Source organism: Fusarium oxysporum, chromosome 14 (assembly GCF_000149955.1).
Source record: "Fusarium oxysporum f. sp. lycopersici 4287 chromosome 14, whole genome shotgun sequence".
Taxonomy (NCBI): Eukaryota; Fungi; Ascomycota; class Sordariomycetes; order Hypocreales; family Nectriaceae; genus Fusarium; species Fusarium oxysporum.
The window spans coordinates 213,539-226,824 of NC_030999.1; the positions used below are offsets into that span (position 1 = coordinate 213,539).

A 13,286-nucleotide genomic window follows, 5' to 3' on the forward strand; every position below is an offset into this window, starting at 1 on the left:
GTGGATCTTGTGCCTCCAAATGGCAGATGGCTGACTTTATCTCGTGTCGTATACACCTGCGCTTTTCCACTTACTATTGACAGGGGCAACCAGAGTGAGCCGGATGCATCCTGGGCTACGCCGCATCCCTGCCGCTAGGCTGCCTTGTACTTGGCAAGCACCAGAGCTAGCTTTATCCCTGTCTGTGATTCACAGACTTCAAAAGGTGAGGCTGAGCCATCCCATCATTTACCAGGCAGTAAAGGTTAGCTGAAGTTGTCATGGCCAATCAGCGGTGTGCCCACCTGCCATCGAAGTTGCCTGTTGTCTCGTGCCCGCCACTGTTATCTCTCACAGTCATCAATCCGTCTGTGAAGTCTTTGTCGGATGGAGGACTCATCGACGATATAGTAAGGCTTTCCGTGAAACCTAACAAAATATGTATCAATCAAGACCTCGGCTTGGGCTGGCGGAGGAGAGAGGCCACTAAAGAGAAAGTCAGTTATCAACCCAGGAGAACAAAAAGGCTTAGAAAACATACCGAGCTGCCGGAGCATGCAGAGAAAGCGATGCCATATCGCGAAGAGATGCGCGTGCATTGACAGTGACACGTTTGGCCACTAGCTCGTCAACTTCCGTGACTAGAGAACTATTTTGAGATGGTTCATTCTTTCTGGCACCAGGTAAATTTGAGCTAGCCAGTGACACATCATCTTCGCCTTTTCCTCCCAACTTTGCTTCGAGGCCGTCTAGCCTCTTGATAAGTGCTTCTAATGGCTTTTTCTTCCGCGGACGCGTTTTGCGTACACCATCTGCGGATGAATTAGCATAGTTTGTTGGATCATTACATGTTTGGCAATGCTGTGAAACACGAATCTATACGGCATTTTTGACAATGTAGGGACGACTTACCGTAAATACAAGGGCATTGGAAAACCTCGCAGGCCTCACAAGAAGGTTGAAGTCGGTTGCACTTGATCTGGGACAGCGCTAGTCAGAACCACAAGTCTTGCAAAGTCATCACAATATCTCACCTTTCGCTTTCGGCATGAATTGCAATTCATTGATTGGCGTGCTTCATTGCTTTTTAGGCGAGTTGGGAGTCGCTCAATGCCAACTTGGCGTCGTGGAATGGTCACAGAGTGGACTCCGGGTATGTGAGGAACATTCATGGCGTCGTACATGGTAACGAGTGAAAGCCGTGGGTGGTCGAAATGGTGATCCGATTTGTTTGTATTTTCTCAGAGAGCTTGTTCCAGAGTAAACGAAAGATAGTGTTTGGAGAAAGGAAAGAATAGGAAGGAATGGTTTGAATGTATCGGAGCTAAAGAAAGTCGATCATTCCCAGCTATACCAGATCCAAGCGCGCTTTAAGAGATGTGACTCGGTATTCTGTATTAATTGACAGTATGAGTGAACGGTCACCGTTGATCATAACAACGATGGTATAAATTGAGTGGTGATATGCTCCTAAGCGGAAGGGTAATGTGAAGAGAAATGGATACGGAATTGGAATTGGAATAAGGAGATAGAGCCTACAAGTGAGGTAAACTGAGGCGTTCAGGAGATGGGACAGGACTGTAGTACAGTTACTTCGGAAGTCCAGAACTGTACGACTAAACCAATCCGAACCCCAGTCGTCGGTCTCATTTTGCTTGTTACCAACATGGATATGGATGTGGCTGAGGACAGAGACCGGAGTATGGAAATGAACGATGAGATGGTGGTTTCGATGTTGGGATGGACCATGGAGCTCAAAATATGATTCTCCTTGTAGATGCTGTTTCTGAAATGTTCACTAGCCTGACAGGCATGGCGCCTGCAGATATGCAGAGCAGCAGGTACCAGCATAATTTCTTTTAAGGCAAACAACACACATCTTGCAGGCGTTTGAGCCAGTTGTGTCATTGGAGCCCATCAATGAAGCCTTGGGAGCGCGACTACCTAAGGTATGATGACCGTTGCTGTTACGCCTTTTCTCCACTTCACCGCAGAGCTTGGCTTGTTGCCCTCCTTTACCCAAGGCCTGAATCCATATCAGGCTATATACGCGAAAGGCGAAAAAGAGAAAGAGCAATCTATTTCGAAATATTGATTGATTGTGCCAATCGGGCCACGTTGCTCCGCACTCCGAGGAAGAAAGAGCTCCATAGAGCTGTGTAGAAACAACGAAGGCAAACGGTAAAAAAGGGGATGCAATCTCCCGCACTTGGCTGTGGCCTGCCATCACAATCAATTTTATTTTATACCTGACCAATCAAGATTAATTTCCTTGATGCTGTTCCAGCTTTGTGAGCGAACAGGTACAACGGACTTTTCGGGCGCGAAGAAGGAATTCGATTCTGCCACCCAGAGAGATCGGCAGAGTGAGTCAATTGACCCCAACAACACATGTTTTGTCGCTGGACCTGTTGGCTCCTTTTGCTCCTACCGTCAGGGCACATTTGTCATAAGGGATTTGTTGGGAACAATCTGTACTGCTCGCCCTGTTTGCTTTTTGTTATCGGCAGCTGGACTGGCAGGTAAGTCACTTTTCGCTCCTACACTCGTCGCTTACCAGGAACCTCTTCTCGCGCAGACACGTTACCATCTGACACTTTGAGTGGCTTCCAATCGACTGTTACACATATATGCCATCGCGTTTACGAAATTCCTCGCCATGGCGGTAATGAACTTCGTCCTGTCCCCCTTTGTCTCTACCGTACGATACGAACGACACTTTCCCCCCATGAAATCCAATTTCGGTTGATAATGCCGCATTAGCACTCCAGTTGCCTCCATCATCGCAGCTCCTCGTCGCCCATCAGCAATACCACGACCATCCAGCGCCAACCGCCATTGCATTCAAGTGAGGATGCCGTCAATTCTGCTCGATGGCACGTGTCGATTCGCCTTCGGATCATAATACGACGCAGGTAGAAGCGCACTCATGCACAGACGTCCTTATACTCGAGATTATATATCTGCTCAACTGGGCTGTTTTCCTGCACACTGTGTGCATGGCCTGGAGCGCCCGCATGTAATTGACAGCTGTGTCGTTTCTGGTCGCTATCATAAGCTGTCTCGGCACGAACCCCAGAATGTAACTGCGCCCATGAGATTGCGCGAGCAGTTCATCAACCTGTTGTTGACCACGCTCCTCCTGCGATACAGGTACTCGGCCACGCTTTCCCGATCGGCGTGCAGCTTCCGACAAGGGTGCCCCAGCTCGATAAGTTGTTTCTAATACACATCACGACATCAGCTTCGACCGTTTCCGCCTCGACAGCGAATAATGCCCTGGTATCCCTCGCCGGAATCAACCAAGCTTCATGAGCTGCACCGGGCCTCATTCCCTCAGTGGCGGCGCCTCCGTTCTCGACAGCCATTTCCATTTGTCGCACAACATAAAGAGAACAATTAATCTCTGGAGTATAACGTCTTTTTTCTACTGCAGACAAGATCAATTCACTGTGTCAGAGCCTGCAATGGAGAATCAAGCACCATTGCTCCATACTGCTTGGCGGAAGTGCAATGAGTTCGCTGCGGATCAGTGCACATATGAGAGAAATGGCTGATCATTGTGAGGTCAATTCAACGACTGGATGAGGTCCATGTACAACAAAGTCGACACATCAGAGTGTGCAGCGGGGAGAGCGGGAGCAATCAACCCGGCCCTTACAACCATGGTGGCGAACAGTGTCTTGGAGGTATTGTTTGGTTATGAGAGAAGATCCTGTCCAATAGGAATCGGGATTTGTTCAAAACGACTCCCATGTCAAGTGGAAAGAGGCACACAGGTTCACCAAAACGAAGTTGTCATCCGATCGAATCCGATTTCCAGTACATGAATCGAGTACCACAACAACAGCACGGACGCGAAACACTGTTATTCACCTGTCGGAGCCCATGAGGTACGTCTGCAAGAAGTGCACCCACGTGTACATACTCAAGAGCGCATTTTGCAGCGAGTCGAAGAATAATCCCGTGTGCGTCACCGGCTGCGTACTCATGGGTAAGGACAACAGTGAGACAGCCGTTGCCGTCATGCTAAGGTGGATGATCAATTCCATGTGTCTCCATTGCCTGCGTAGCAAATAAGGTGCGGGGGAGCGGATGGTTTGAGGTTGGCCGCAAAACAGCCGCTTATGGTTGCATTGGAAAGCAGATCAGAACCGCTGTTGATCATTTCTTTGTACATTCTCGATTGAACACAGAGACGCGAGTACATTTTCGAGAGGTACTAGAGAGGGAGAAAGAATACCATGATAGTGAAAAGCAGCCACGCTTCTACAGCAAGGCTCTCTGCGAAGACACCTTTGCATCGACAAGCCTGTGGCTCGGGCATACACGATGGCCAATTACACACAAGAAGGTCCGGCGAGACATATTACAGGCAATGGCATATCTCCCAATCCGCGCCAAGGTCGGTCCAGTGGAGACTGACTGTATCCTCGGACAAGGAGAGTTGGAGGGCGATGCGGATATCATAAACCCCAGAAAGGACGAAGAGAAGATTATATGTTTCTTGACCGCTGTTAATGCTATGCTCGATCGACATGAGCTTCCAGCGCAAACCACGAGTCGGGCGCTTCTATGTTGGCTGGCTAGTTCCAGACTCGATACCTGTCAAGTGAAGCCATTCGCTCTGGAAGTCGAGCAATATACATGGAAAAGGTATCGGCTTTTGTGGAAGCGGTTAATCGCGTTCATGTTACAAGCATACCTCTTGCCGGACATTGACATCGCAAGTTCCGACCTGTACGTCGCCACATCCACGTCTGACAACTTGCCCCTACTCTGCATTTCCGACAGAGTTCATTCTCAAGACGCAGAATGCCGTGTTCACTCAAGACCTTCTATCGCGGGTTCCGATCATGTTGATGAAATGAGTACAAGACATTGAACAAAAACACGACTGGAATCTGTCAGATATTAAGGTGAATCGTGTATATTTCTTGATTCTGTCGCAATCGAAGGACTATTGAGACCTTATATCTTCGACTGGTTCCTTCTAGGACTTGAGTCCTAGAAAGTCCTAGATGAAAGTCCTACGATCTAAGTTTAGGGCTTCAAACTTTAATCCTGAACCTTAATCCTGAAGTTGAGCGTGAACCCTCCAATATTCAACAGAATCTCATGCGCAATCACAGTCGTGATTACATTGACTTGCCTTGAAAACCTCTTAGATCTCCCCACGCATATAACACGTTACCAGGTTTCTCTGCAGTCGAGTCCACCTGCTTTAACATCCTCTGTTCGATTCGGGTGACACTGGCACCATCTATTCTCAGCCTTCTTCGTCTTGATCCACGTGATGTTAGTTTTGAAGTCTTTGGTGATGGACGACGGACTGTCCAACGCCATCTTAATATCATGGAATCAATTCGGCATGTTCTCCCACTTCGTCGTCTTCTTATCCAACGTCATCTCTGGCCCACAACTCTATTGCATCCGTTTCCTTCTGGGTTTCCTCCCCCAGTGATCTCTGTTGTTGAACGCTTACTCAACAATGGACTGGCGGAGCCGGGAGAGCCCGTTGGTGGCTTAGGGGGGGCCCTTTGGACCCCTTAGCAGCTCATCAGGTATCGGGGCGGATAGGCCATTAAGATGAGTTAAACAAAACTAAAGTAAGAGTATCGAGAGTCGTTCTTGAAAATCTTATGACAGCGGTCAAAGTCCCTCCTCTGTGCGATTTTGTTCCTTTGCCCCTAGGCGTTGCATCTCATCTGTTAAAGCATCTTGATGCTGGATGCTTTGGGCTGCTTACAAAATTGAGTTCAAGGATACAATTTTCTTCCGAGGGCAGGGGAAACGGCGTCTTAAGAGAGGCCATTTATAAACAATCCATCTTCCAGAATCAACTCCATGTCCACGCCAAGAGCCAGTCAGAGTTATCCTCAACATTTTGCTCAGTGCAACATGGAGTCTACAGAATTCAGCACCCCAAATTGTAGTAGTGGTCGGGAGCCTTTCCTTCTGGTACAAAAATCTGATCTAGCAGCTGAATAACTTCGTTCTTAGAGAGCCTTGGTTTGTCATCTGCTCTAAAGTGGCTTTCGGTCTGGCTGGCAGCAATCTTGAGGGCAGCCTTACGAATCGTTTTATACCACAGGCCTCCACTTAGATCAATGGAGCAAATCCATTTATAAATAGTATTGTTTGCGGAATGACTTGCGGCTTTGTTGAAGGCTTCAGGATCCAGAGTGTAATGTTTCATCCAATCATTTGACCAGGGCTTGCATGATCGCTTACTGGACTGGGCGACATGACAGTTATAGATGTAAGGTGGCCTAGCTTGACTGGTGCCAGTAGTGGAGCTTTTCGGTATTAGCAGCGGCTTCCTAAGTGAATCGAGTATGTCTGATAACTGACGAGATGTAGGCCGGCGTTTGCTTCAGTGTGCCTTTCCGACTACGAAAATGATAACGCTGCTGCTGTCCTGGCTTACTCGCTCTAGAGCTCCTGGTGTTCGCCATGTGGCTGAGTGACCTGTCTCTATCGAGCTTTCCAGATGACCCGAGGTACTTTTTAGGCCCTGCTCGTTATCTTGATTCTGCAGTTTGGAAAATATTTGTTGTTCAGCGAGCTTTGCGCCACGCCCGGTCGTATTACGGCAATGATTTCAGACGTTTTAATTTTGTGGGAGAGTATGTAAGGGGTAAGCCGTCAATCACAACACGGAATGACGAGAGCGTATAATTTGTTGTAAGTCATCCTGACACGTTCCAAGGGGGAAGTGGTGAGAGGCTCTTGCTGACGCGACCACGCTAAGTGGGGCCCTTCACCGTTCTCAGGCCAACATGCGATAAGCGCACAGCCTCGGCACCTTATCAAGATCCTTGCAGCAATGTCATTTTGTCGCAGGCCGGGCATGGTCTCAATGATCCTCAGGAACAACAGCCCTTAGTAATCAAGCTGGGTGATTTAAAGTAAAACCTGTGGGATGGAATACCCCACACAGAAGATAGAACCAATCAACTCACTACTGCTGCTCATTATGAATGACCCGACCTTCAATCCACTTTAAGCACATCCAGTGCGACACATTTCTTTCATCGCCTGGCGCTGTAGCCGCCTAGGCGGCTACGAGAAGTGGATGGAAGCATACGAGCCTCGCTTCAGAACTTTCATTTCTGTCCTGCAGGACGAGGAGAGAAGGCTGAGGACAGGAAGAAAAGTCAAAGATGACCTTGAAGACCTAGATATCTAAAACAATGAGAGACTGTCGCTTTCGCAGCAAATGCAGAAAAGTTGGGAGAGCAAAGAGTGGATGGTTCGATACGCAGCGAGGAATAGTTGAGCTTTGGATTTCATTTATTGGAGATATTTGGATCACATGTACTTTGGCGATAACGAAGATGCTGATTATCAAGAAAGGCTTCCTCACTTGAGTCAGGAGCAACTCGGCGCTCTGGACCCTTTTATTGAACTGAGGATGAGACAGGGAAAGGAGAGGAAGCTGGTTCAGGGGAGCGAGGAAGATGCCAAGGCTGAGCTTTGCAAGGTCATGGTTTAGATGAATGTGGGAGAGGTAACACAATGATTAAATAAGAGAATTTGAAATGGCATGAGTAGAAGGTTTGTGAGATCGGCTCAATTGTATATATCAAACTGCAATGTTTGTAGGAAATTATCGCTGACTATAGATCACGCCCAAGAGAAGGACGTTTTTAAAACAAGGCTGGGTATACCTCATCTCCAAAACCTACTCAACTGTCGCACCTAACCACTAACTATATGATTAAATTCGTTTATGGAATTTGACAAGTGTCAGCTGACGGAAACGCATCAGGCAATATGAGTAAAGGTAAACAATCATCGCTTGCTAGAGTTCTCTTCCAAAACAAAGACGTCATAAACAATATCATGTCCCAAACACAGTGTCAGACCCATTCCTGGAACTCGCCACCAACCCAATACCAATCTCAGAACAGCAAGCAAACGATACGTATCTTCCACTATTCCCGTCTCCCCAACGTCAACAGGCCCAACAGCATCATAATGCGTCCCATTATCAAACGCGAAATGCAATTCCTATCTCGCAGAAACAACCAGCAAAATCGGCATAGGCGGGATCTTGGTCGCTGCAAGCTGGGCAGTTCGTTCAAACCATGATGCTAGCCAAATTCCCAGTTGTACTTTGCCCTCTGAATGATGCTTCATGTCCGTTTTTGTCTCTATGAGATCTCCTGTTCGTTTGTACCGTAGATGCTCACTGGTAGATTGATTGAATGTCCTTGGGCCCTGGCGCGCATCGATAAGGGTTTTTAAATCAGCGCCTAACAGCTCGCCAGGCCTTAAAATGAGTGTATAGTCGATCGTCTTGCCGACATCAGTCTCCTCTCCTTTCTAAGCTGCTAGAAAGTCCTTGTCTATAGAATCAGTGGTGATGTTTTCGGCGCAGAGGTCGGCGATGGTGGATAAGGCGAGGCGAAGGGTTGGGCCCTGAATATGATCGTTCCATGCAGTCTCGGAGCTGTTCCACTTGGTATCAAAAGCTTGCAACTCCTCTTGCAAGAGGTCCTTCAGCTCTCGAGGTATATATCGAAGACCGCTAACGACATTCATATCCTCTTTTTCATTGTTTTAGTCGCTGTCTCGATCCCTTTGATAGGCTTCGTGAGCTTAAGTAAGTTGTCGGGATTCTTAACCGGGCTTGCTCACCCCGTTCGACTGGTGATGCTACTACCTGTCCGGGTACCTCCGGTTCGAGATCTTGATGCAAGTGATGGCCTGCTGGCGCTGACTTTGGCTGTGAAAGACATGGACAGGTTCGTGGGAGGGGGGGGAATCGGGATGCTATATTCTTGCTGTTGGGCAAGATCTGTGTCAACGGCGCTGTCGCTGTCGTCGACATCGGGACTGAAGTCAAGGGGACTGAAGTGTTTACTCCCGCCGTTCATTTCTTTACGGCAACCATGATCTTCTGCTCAATCTACCACGGCACGTAAAACTCTACGCTTTGAGCTTTCCCGAGTTTCCGCATTCGCATACAAGCTGCCAAAGGATTAGCAAAAATCTAGGAGGATCTTGTGTCCACATACCCTGAATGTTGGAAAATCCGGGATCCCCCTTCCCTTCAGGATTCAGAATAACAGTCTGAAAGTCCTAGATTTAAAGTTTAAAGTCCTAGATGAAATCATTTAGAGATATAAAGCTGAGAAGAACTCTCATCTCACTAATGAACAATCAAGTTTCATAAAATATATATTTTCACCTAGCACTACTGCGCAATATAAACAACACTGAACCAGTCGATCCTTTGTTAAACGGGCACCCAACGTGACTACTGCGCGATAGTTTGGAGGGAGCTTGAGATATGTCCCTCTGGTATGCCACTCATCTAGAAAGCTAAGGCATCGGTCCCTCTGCTCAGCACATGGTGGCGTTTCAAGCTCCTCAACTTTGCCTGAACGACAAAGTACAATAGCCTCGTCATCTTCATTGAAACAGACGACTGCTTGGGTGTTGTCATCATCCTGATAACGAGCCAGCCACAGTTTTGCAAACTCTAGGTTAGTGAGCTAGTTTACCTGAGCGCCAACATCCAAGATCACACGTGTCTGCGTATTCATTCCAGATATCATATCTAGAAGCATCCGGCTGTTTAATAGGGTACCTTTGGCTTCTTGCGGCACTAAATCCAAGGGTCGGAACCACTACATCCACTCCACTTTGGGACCAAGTAGAGTGGATGTGCGATTTTTAGGCAATTACATAGTGGATGTAGCACATATTCGACCGGGGTGGAATGGATGTACACACGTGGATTTATAAGTGTATTTATAGTGGATCTTTGAGGCTATTCACAACCTCCTCGGTGCCTATTCAGCCTCACTTTCAGAGGTTGACACTGACTCCTCAGCCTGTTGCTGCTGTGTTGAATCGTCAACCTCGCTGGCGCTGTCCTCGCCCTCCAATAGCCATTTTGACTCAGCAAGCGCCAGCTCCTCGTCGCTTAGAGTCCCACAACCGCCATCCAGCTTACTTTCAAGGTGCGACTTAAGCAATGGATCCAGGTCCTTGATAAGGCCAGCACGGTACCAAGAGCGTAAAACCTGACAAATGGCGATAATCTCAGCATCCAGGTTCGTACGCAACCCCGAGACCATCTTGCCAGCAGCTGAAAATAACCTCTCACACTCGGCTGACATCGGCTGGATCGTCAGGAAGTCCAATGCCATCCTGGATAACCGAGGATATCTGCCTTGCTTAGTGATCCAGTAACCGATTGGATCACGAACGTTGCCGTCGCTGGCCTCACGATCCGTCTGCCACGCTTGGTACTCGTCGACAACAATAGCTGCTGCGTAGGGTGGTATTGAGCTTGGCAGACGACTGTTCTTCTCGAAGGGGTTGAAAAACCGAGGTCTTTTTGCCGGTGGCTCGTCGTCGCCTCTGCTGCTGCTGGTTCTAACCTCGAGATGAGCGTAATCGGACAGCCAGACGTCGGCAACCATCTCTTTTGCCTTCTCGACCCAACTAGGCTTATGAGCCCACGTTTCATCAAACCAGTCCCAACGATAAGCTGGATGCAGTGCCATAGCCGTATAGTAGATGGGCGTCTCGTCCAGCCGCCGATAATATTCATCCAGCTTATCCCAAGCAAGGTTGATTCCAATGCGGAAGTGCTCTGCATCAGGAAAGTCAGCAGCAAGCTGCTTATATTCTTCCAGTGTGTTAAGCAGCAACTCATAGCCAAGCACCACGTCCCAGATATTACCATAGGAGCCAGTCCAGCCTTGCTTACGTCTGCGGATGTGTCCATCACCCTCAAGCGTCTTCACCACGGTCTCAAAAACAGTCAGAATAGCCTCCAAATGGTAAAGAACCTCCCAGTCTTTGTCCGTTAGCTGATTCTCGTCTCGGAGGATGCGTGGTTTTTTCGCCAACTTGGCTTGTGTCACTTGGCCAGTCTTTTTAGACCGATTTTCGTCCTCCCATTGCGCTTTATACTTGATCAGTAAGAGTTCGATAGAGGTTTTCAACCGTAGAGCCCTGCGGATCATGTAGAGTTGTGACAGCCAGCGCGTGTCGTTATCGATAATTAGCTTCAGTGGTTTCTTCGATCGGAGTTTAAGGGTGGTGGCGCGATTAATTTCGTCCTGTTAGATATACCGAATTAGTATGAGACGAATAGGACTTAGTAAAACCGCTTACCCTCTGGACCTCCTTGAATAAGTAAATCAGCCGATGGCTAATACGCACATCAACTACGATATTGTGCAACTTGCCAACTGGTCCTCTTTTGCGCCATCGACCGTATTCAGTATCAGATAACGCTTCTGCGCCTGATAATTGCTGCTCGAACGCGTCGGCGTTTTTTCCAAATAAGAGCGCCTTGGCTGACAAGTTAATTGTGTGGCCAAAACAGCGTCCTCGGCGTAGCCGGCCATCGAACCCTAGTTCAGCACCAATGACCTCCATTGCAGTATCGTTGTTTTCAGCATTGTCAAGCGTGAAATAGCCAATCTTCTCTGGACTCACGCCAAGAGTGTGTAGGACGTCGAGAACCTCCCCACCGATCGTTGAGCCAAAGTGACGATGAGCCTCTGGAACCCCAATCATGATTTTGCATGGCCGATTCTTCTCGTCTCTGAAAAAACAAGCAATGCCGTATAGGGCAAGCTTATTTCGAGACGTCCAGCCATCAAATGAGATATGAAGCGCTCCAGGGGAGTCCCTCAACACCTCGATAACCTTCTGCTTGTGGCGGTTGTACTCTTGAATGATCTTATATCGGACAGCGGTGGCACTCAAGTTGGCGTGTTGGATCGAAACGGAGGGGTTCAAATAGCCGAAAATTTCTCGGAGGATGGGGTTCTCGGCGAAGGAAAATGACTGGTTGCTACTGACGATTAACTCGACTAGCAGACGCTGAAAGTGTTGCTTATCAAAGCGTGAGATGAAGCTATTCGCGATATTCTGTTCCGTAGGCTTGTTGACGTCCAGTTTCAAAACAGAGGCAATAGTCGGCTGGTTCGATTTCAGTACGCATTCGGATTTCAGCTGTGCTGTGCTCTTTTTCTCTCCCTCTGGTGCTGGTGTTTTGTGTTCACGCCATAGATGATTTGCCGCGTTCTGGAGACCTGAAGAGGTAAAACTCGCGATGATGGGACGATTTCCGAGGATACAGTCCTTGCAAGCCCATTTGCGTAAGCCATGACGTTGAATATCGTAGCCAAAGTCCCACAGCCAAGAGCTAGTATCACGAGCGCGTTCTGACCAAGCCCAGCCTCTGAAATGGCGAAAAAGACGGTCTTCGAGGTGCTGCTGTTGGCCTGGCTGGGTGGCTGACATCGTCAAAAAAAAAAAAAAAAAAAAAAGAAATTGGCAAAAACAACAGCAGGAAATCTTAGAAAACGCGCTCAATAGGGGTAGTGTCTCGTATAATGCTATAAGATTAGCTGTAGGGGTGATGGATCTCGGCTAACTTGGGTCCAGCTACCTCGATTTAATAGGCAATTATATACCAAAATAAGTACTATGAACCGTACAGGGTCAGGGAATATCCCACGGTACCTAAATCCACCTAAATCCACTCCACTACATCCACTTTCAGGTCCAAGTGTAGTGGATTGTTACGTAATCTGAGCGCCGACGAGTGGATGTAATAGAGATGGACCACTTATATGTGGTCCACGTGGATTTGCAGTGTAGTGGGTTCGAGCCTTGACTAAATCGACCCCATTTTGTGATTGTAACAGATGGCTAAGGGCGAGCCCATTCGTTTGTTCCTACCCGGAAAGTCTAGTTGCTTGATATCCATAGGGAGAACATATCTGGAATCATTGGTCCCGCTAAACCCAGTAGTAGGATTGCCTGTAGTCTTGGCTAGATCTCCGCCTGACACCGATAACTTATGCGGAAACTTCTTTGCCTCCTTACTGGAAACCAGGTGGCTCAGGTAGTAATCAATCGCCGACTTAGGGAAGCAAAGATGGGGATATATCTCTTCTTTGAACTGAACCCGATCTCGCAAATTGACCCCTTCTAAGGCTCTGAACGATAATGGCAGGTTCGGAGCGGTTCCAGTCCACTCATGGTATTCCACTCTGGCATTGTCAGATTTGGTAAGAATTGAAAAGGCAGAGAATAGAGCTTCTTCGTCCAGGCCGCCGTAGTAGTAGCTCAGGCAAGTAAGGGTCATCACGACGTCAGGATGGCTGAACTCTGATCGTGGCGTTGGGCTATCCTTAACGCGAAAAGGAACAGCCAATTTGGTCCCAGTCTCCCGGTGCGGAGCGATTCCATAGCTCACTCTCCATCCCTTCTGGCCCAAAGCAAAAGCGAGGATACCACCTGCAGAATGGCATGCTTTATGT

General features: G+C 48.1%; 7 protein-coding genes across 7 annotated transcripts; 2 read left to right on the forward strand and 5 right to left on the reverse strand.

Annotated features, from left to right (window-relative positions):
* Positions 1-323: 323 nt before the first annotated feature.
* FOXG_21471 (uncharacterized protein) lies at positions 324-1,163 on the reverse strand (the record flags this gene model as incomplete). Its single annotated transcript, XM_018401811.1, has 4 exons — positions 324-465; positions 521-791; positions 892-958; positions 1,014-1,163. The coding sequence occupies 4 exons, from the start codon at positions 1,161-1,163 to the stop codon at positions 324-326; spliced, it is 630 nt and encodes a 209-aa protein (XP_018253810.1).
* A 1,932-nt stretch (positions 1,164-3,095) lies between these two features.
* Positions 3,096-3,347, reverse strand: FOXG_21472 (uncharacterized protein; the record flags this gene model as incomplete). Its single annotated transcript, XM_018401812.1, has 1 exon — positions 3,096-3,347. One exon carries the CDS (start codon positions 3,345-3,347, stop codon positions 3,096-3,098), a length of 252 nt encoding a protein of 83 aa, XP_018253811.1.
* Positions 3,152-4,908, forward strand: FOXG_21473 (uncharacterized protein). Its single transcript, XM_018401813.1, has one exon. It carries the CDS (start codon positions 4,358-4,360, stop codon positions 4,862-4,864), a length of 507 nt encoding a protein of 168 aa, XP_018253812.1. The 5' UTR covers positions 3,152-4,357; the 3' UTR covers positions 4,865-4,908.
* FOXG_14168 (uncharacterized protein) lies at positions 3,852-3,971 on the reverse strand (the record flags this gene model as incomplete). Its single annotated transcript, XM_018394233.1, has 1 exon — positions 3,852-3,971. The coding sequence occupies one exon, from the start codon at positions 3,969-3,971 to the stop codon at positions 3,852-3,854; it is 120 nt and encodes a 39-aa protein (XP_018253813.1).
* Positions 4,909-5,021: 113 nt separating the features above from the next.
* FOXG_14169 (uncharacterized protein) lies at positions 5,022-6,677 on the reverse strand. The gene is made up of 2 exons (XM_018394234.1): positions 6,334-6,677; positions 5,022-6,278 (listed from the first exon to the last, which is right to left on the reverse strand). Exons 1-2 carry the CDS (start codon positions 6,435-6,437, stop codon positions 5,897-5,899), a joined length of 486 nt encoding a protein of 161 aa, XP_018253814.1. The 5' UTR covers positions 6,438-6,677; the 3' UTR covers positions 5,022-5,896.
* A 256-nt stretch (positions 6,678-6,933) lies between these two features.
* FOXG_21474 (uncharacterized protein) lies at positions 6,934-7,628 on the forward strand. The gene has a single exon (XM_018401814.1). It carries the CDS (start codon positions 7,298-7,300, stop codon positions 7,475-7,477), a length of 180 nt encoding a protein of 59 aa, XP_018253815.1. The 5' UTR covers positions 6,934-7,297; the 3' UTR covers positions 7,478-7,628.
* Positions 7,629-8,310: 682 nt separating this feature from the next.
* Positions 8,311-8,864, reverse strand: FOXG_21475 (uncharacterized protein; the record flags this gene model as incomplete). Its single annotated transcript, XM_018401815.1, has 2 exons — positions 8,311-8,534; positions 8,663-8,864. 2 exons carry the CDS (start codon positions 8,862-8,864, stop codon positions 8,311-8,313), a joined length of 426 nt encoding a protein of 141 aa, XP_018253816.1.
* Between the last annotated feature and the right edge of the window lie 4,422 nt (positions 8,865-13,286).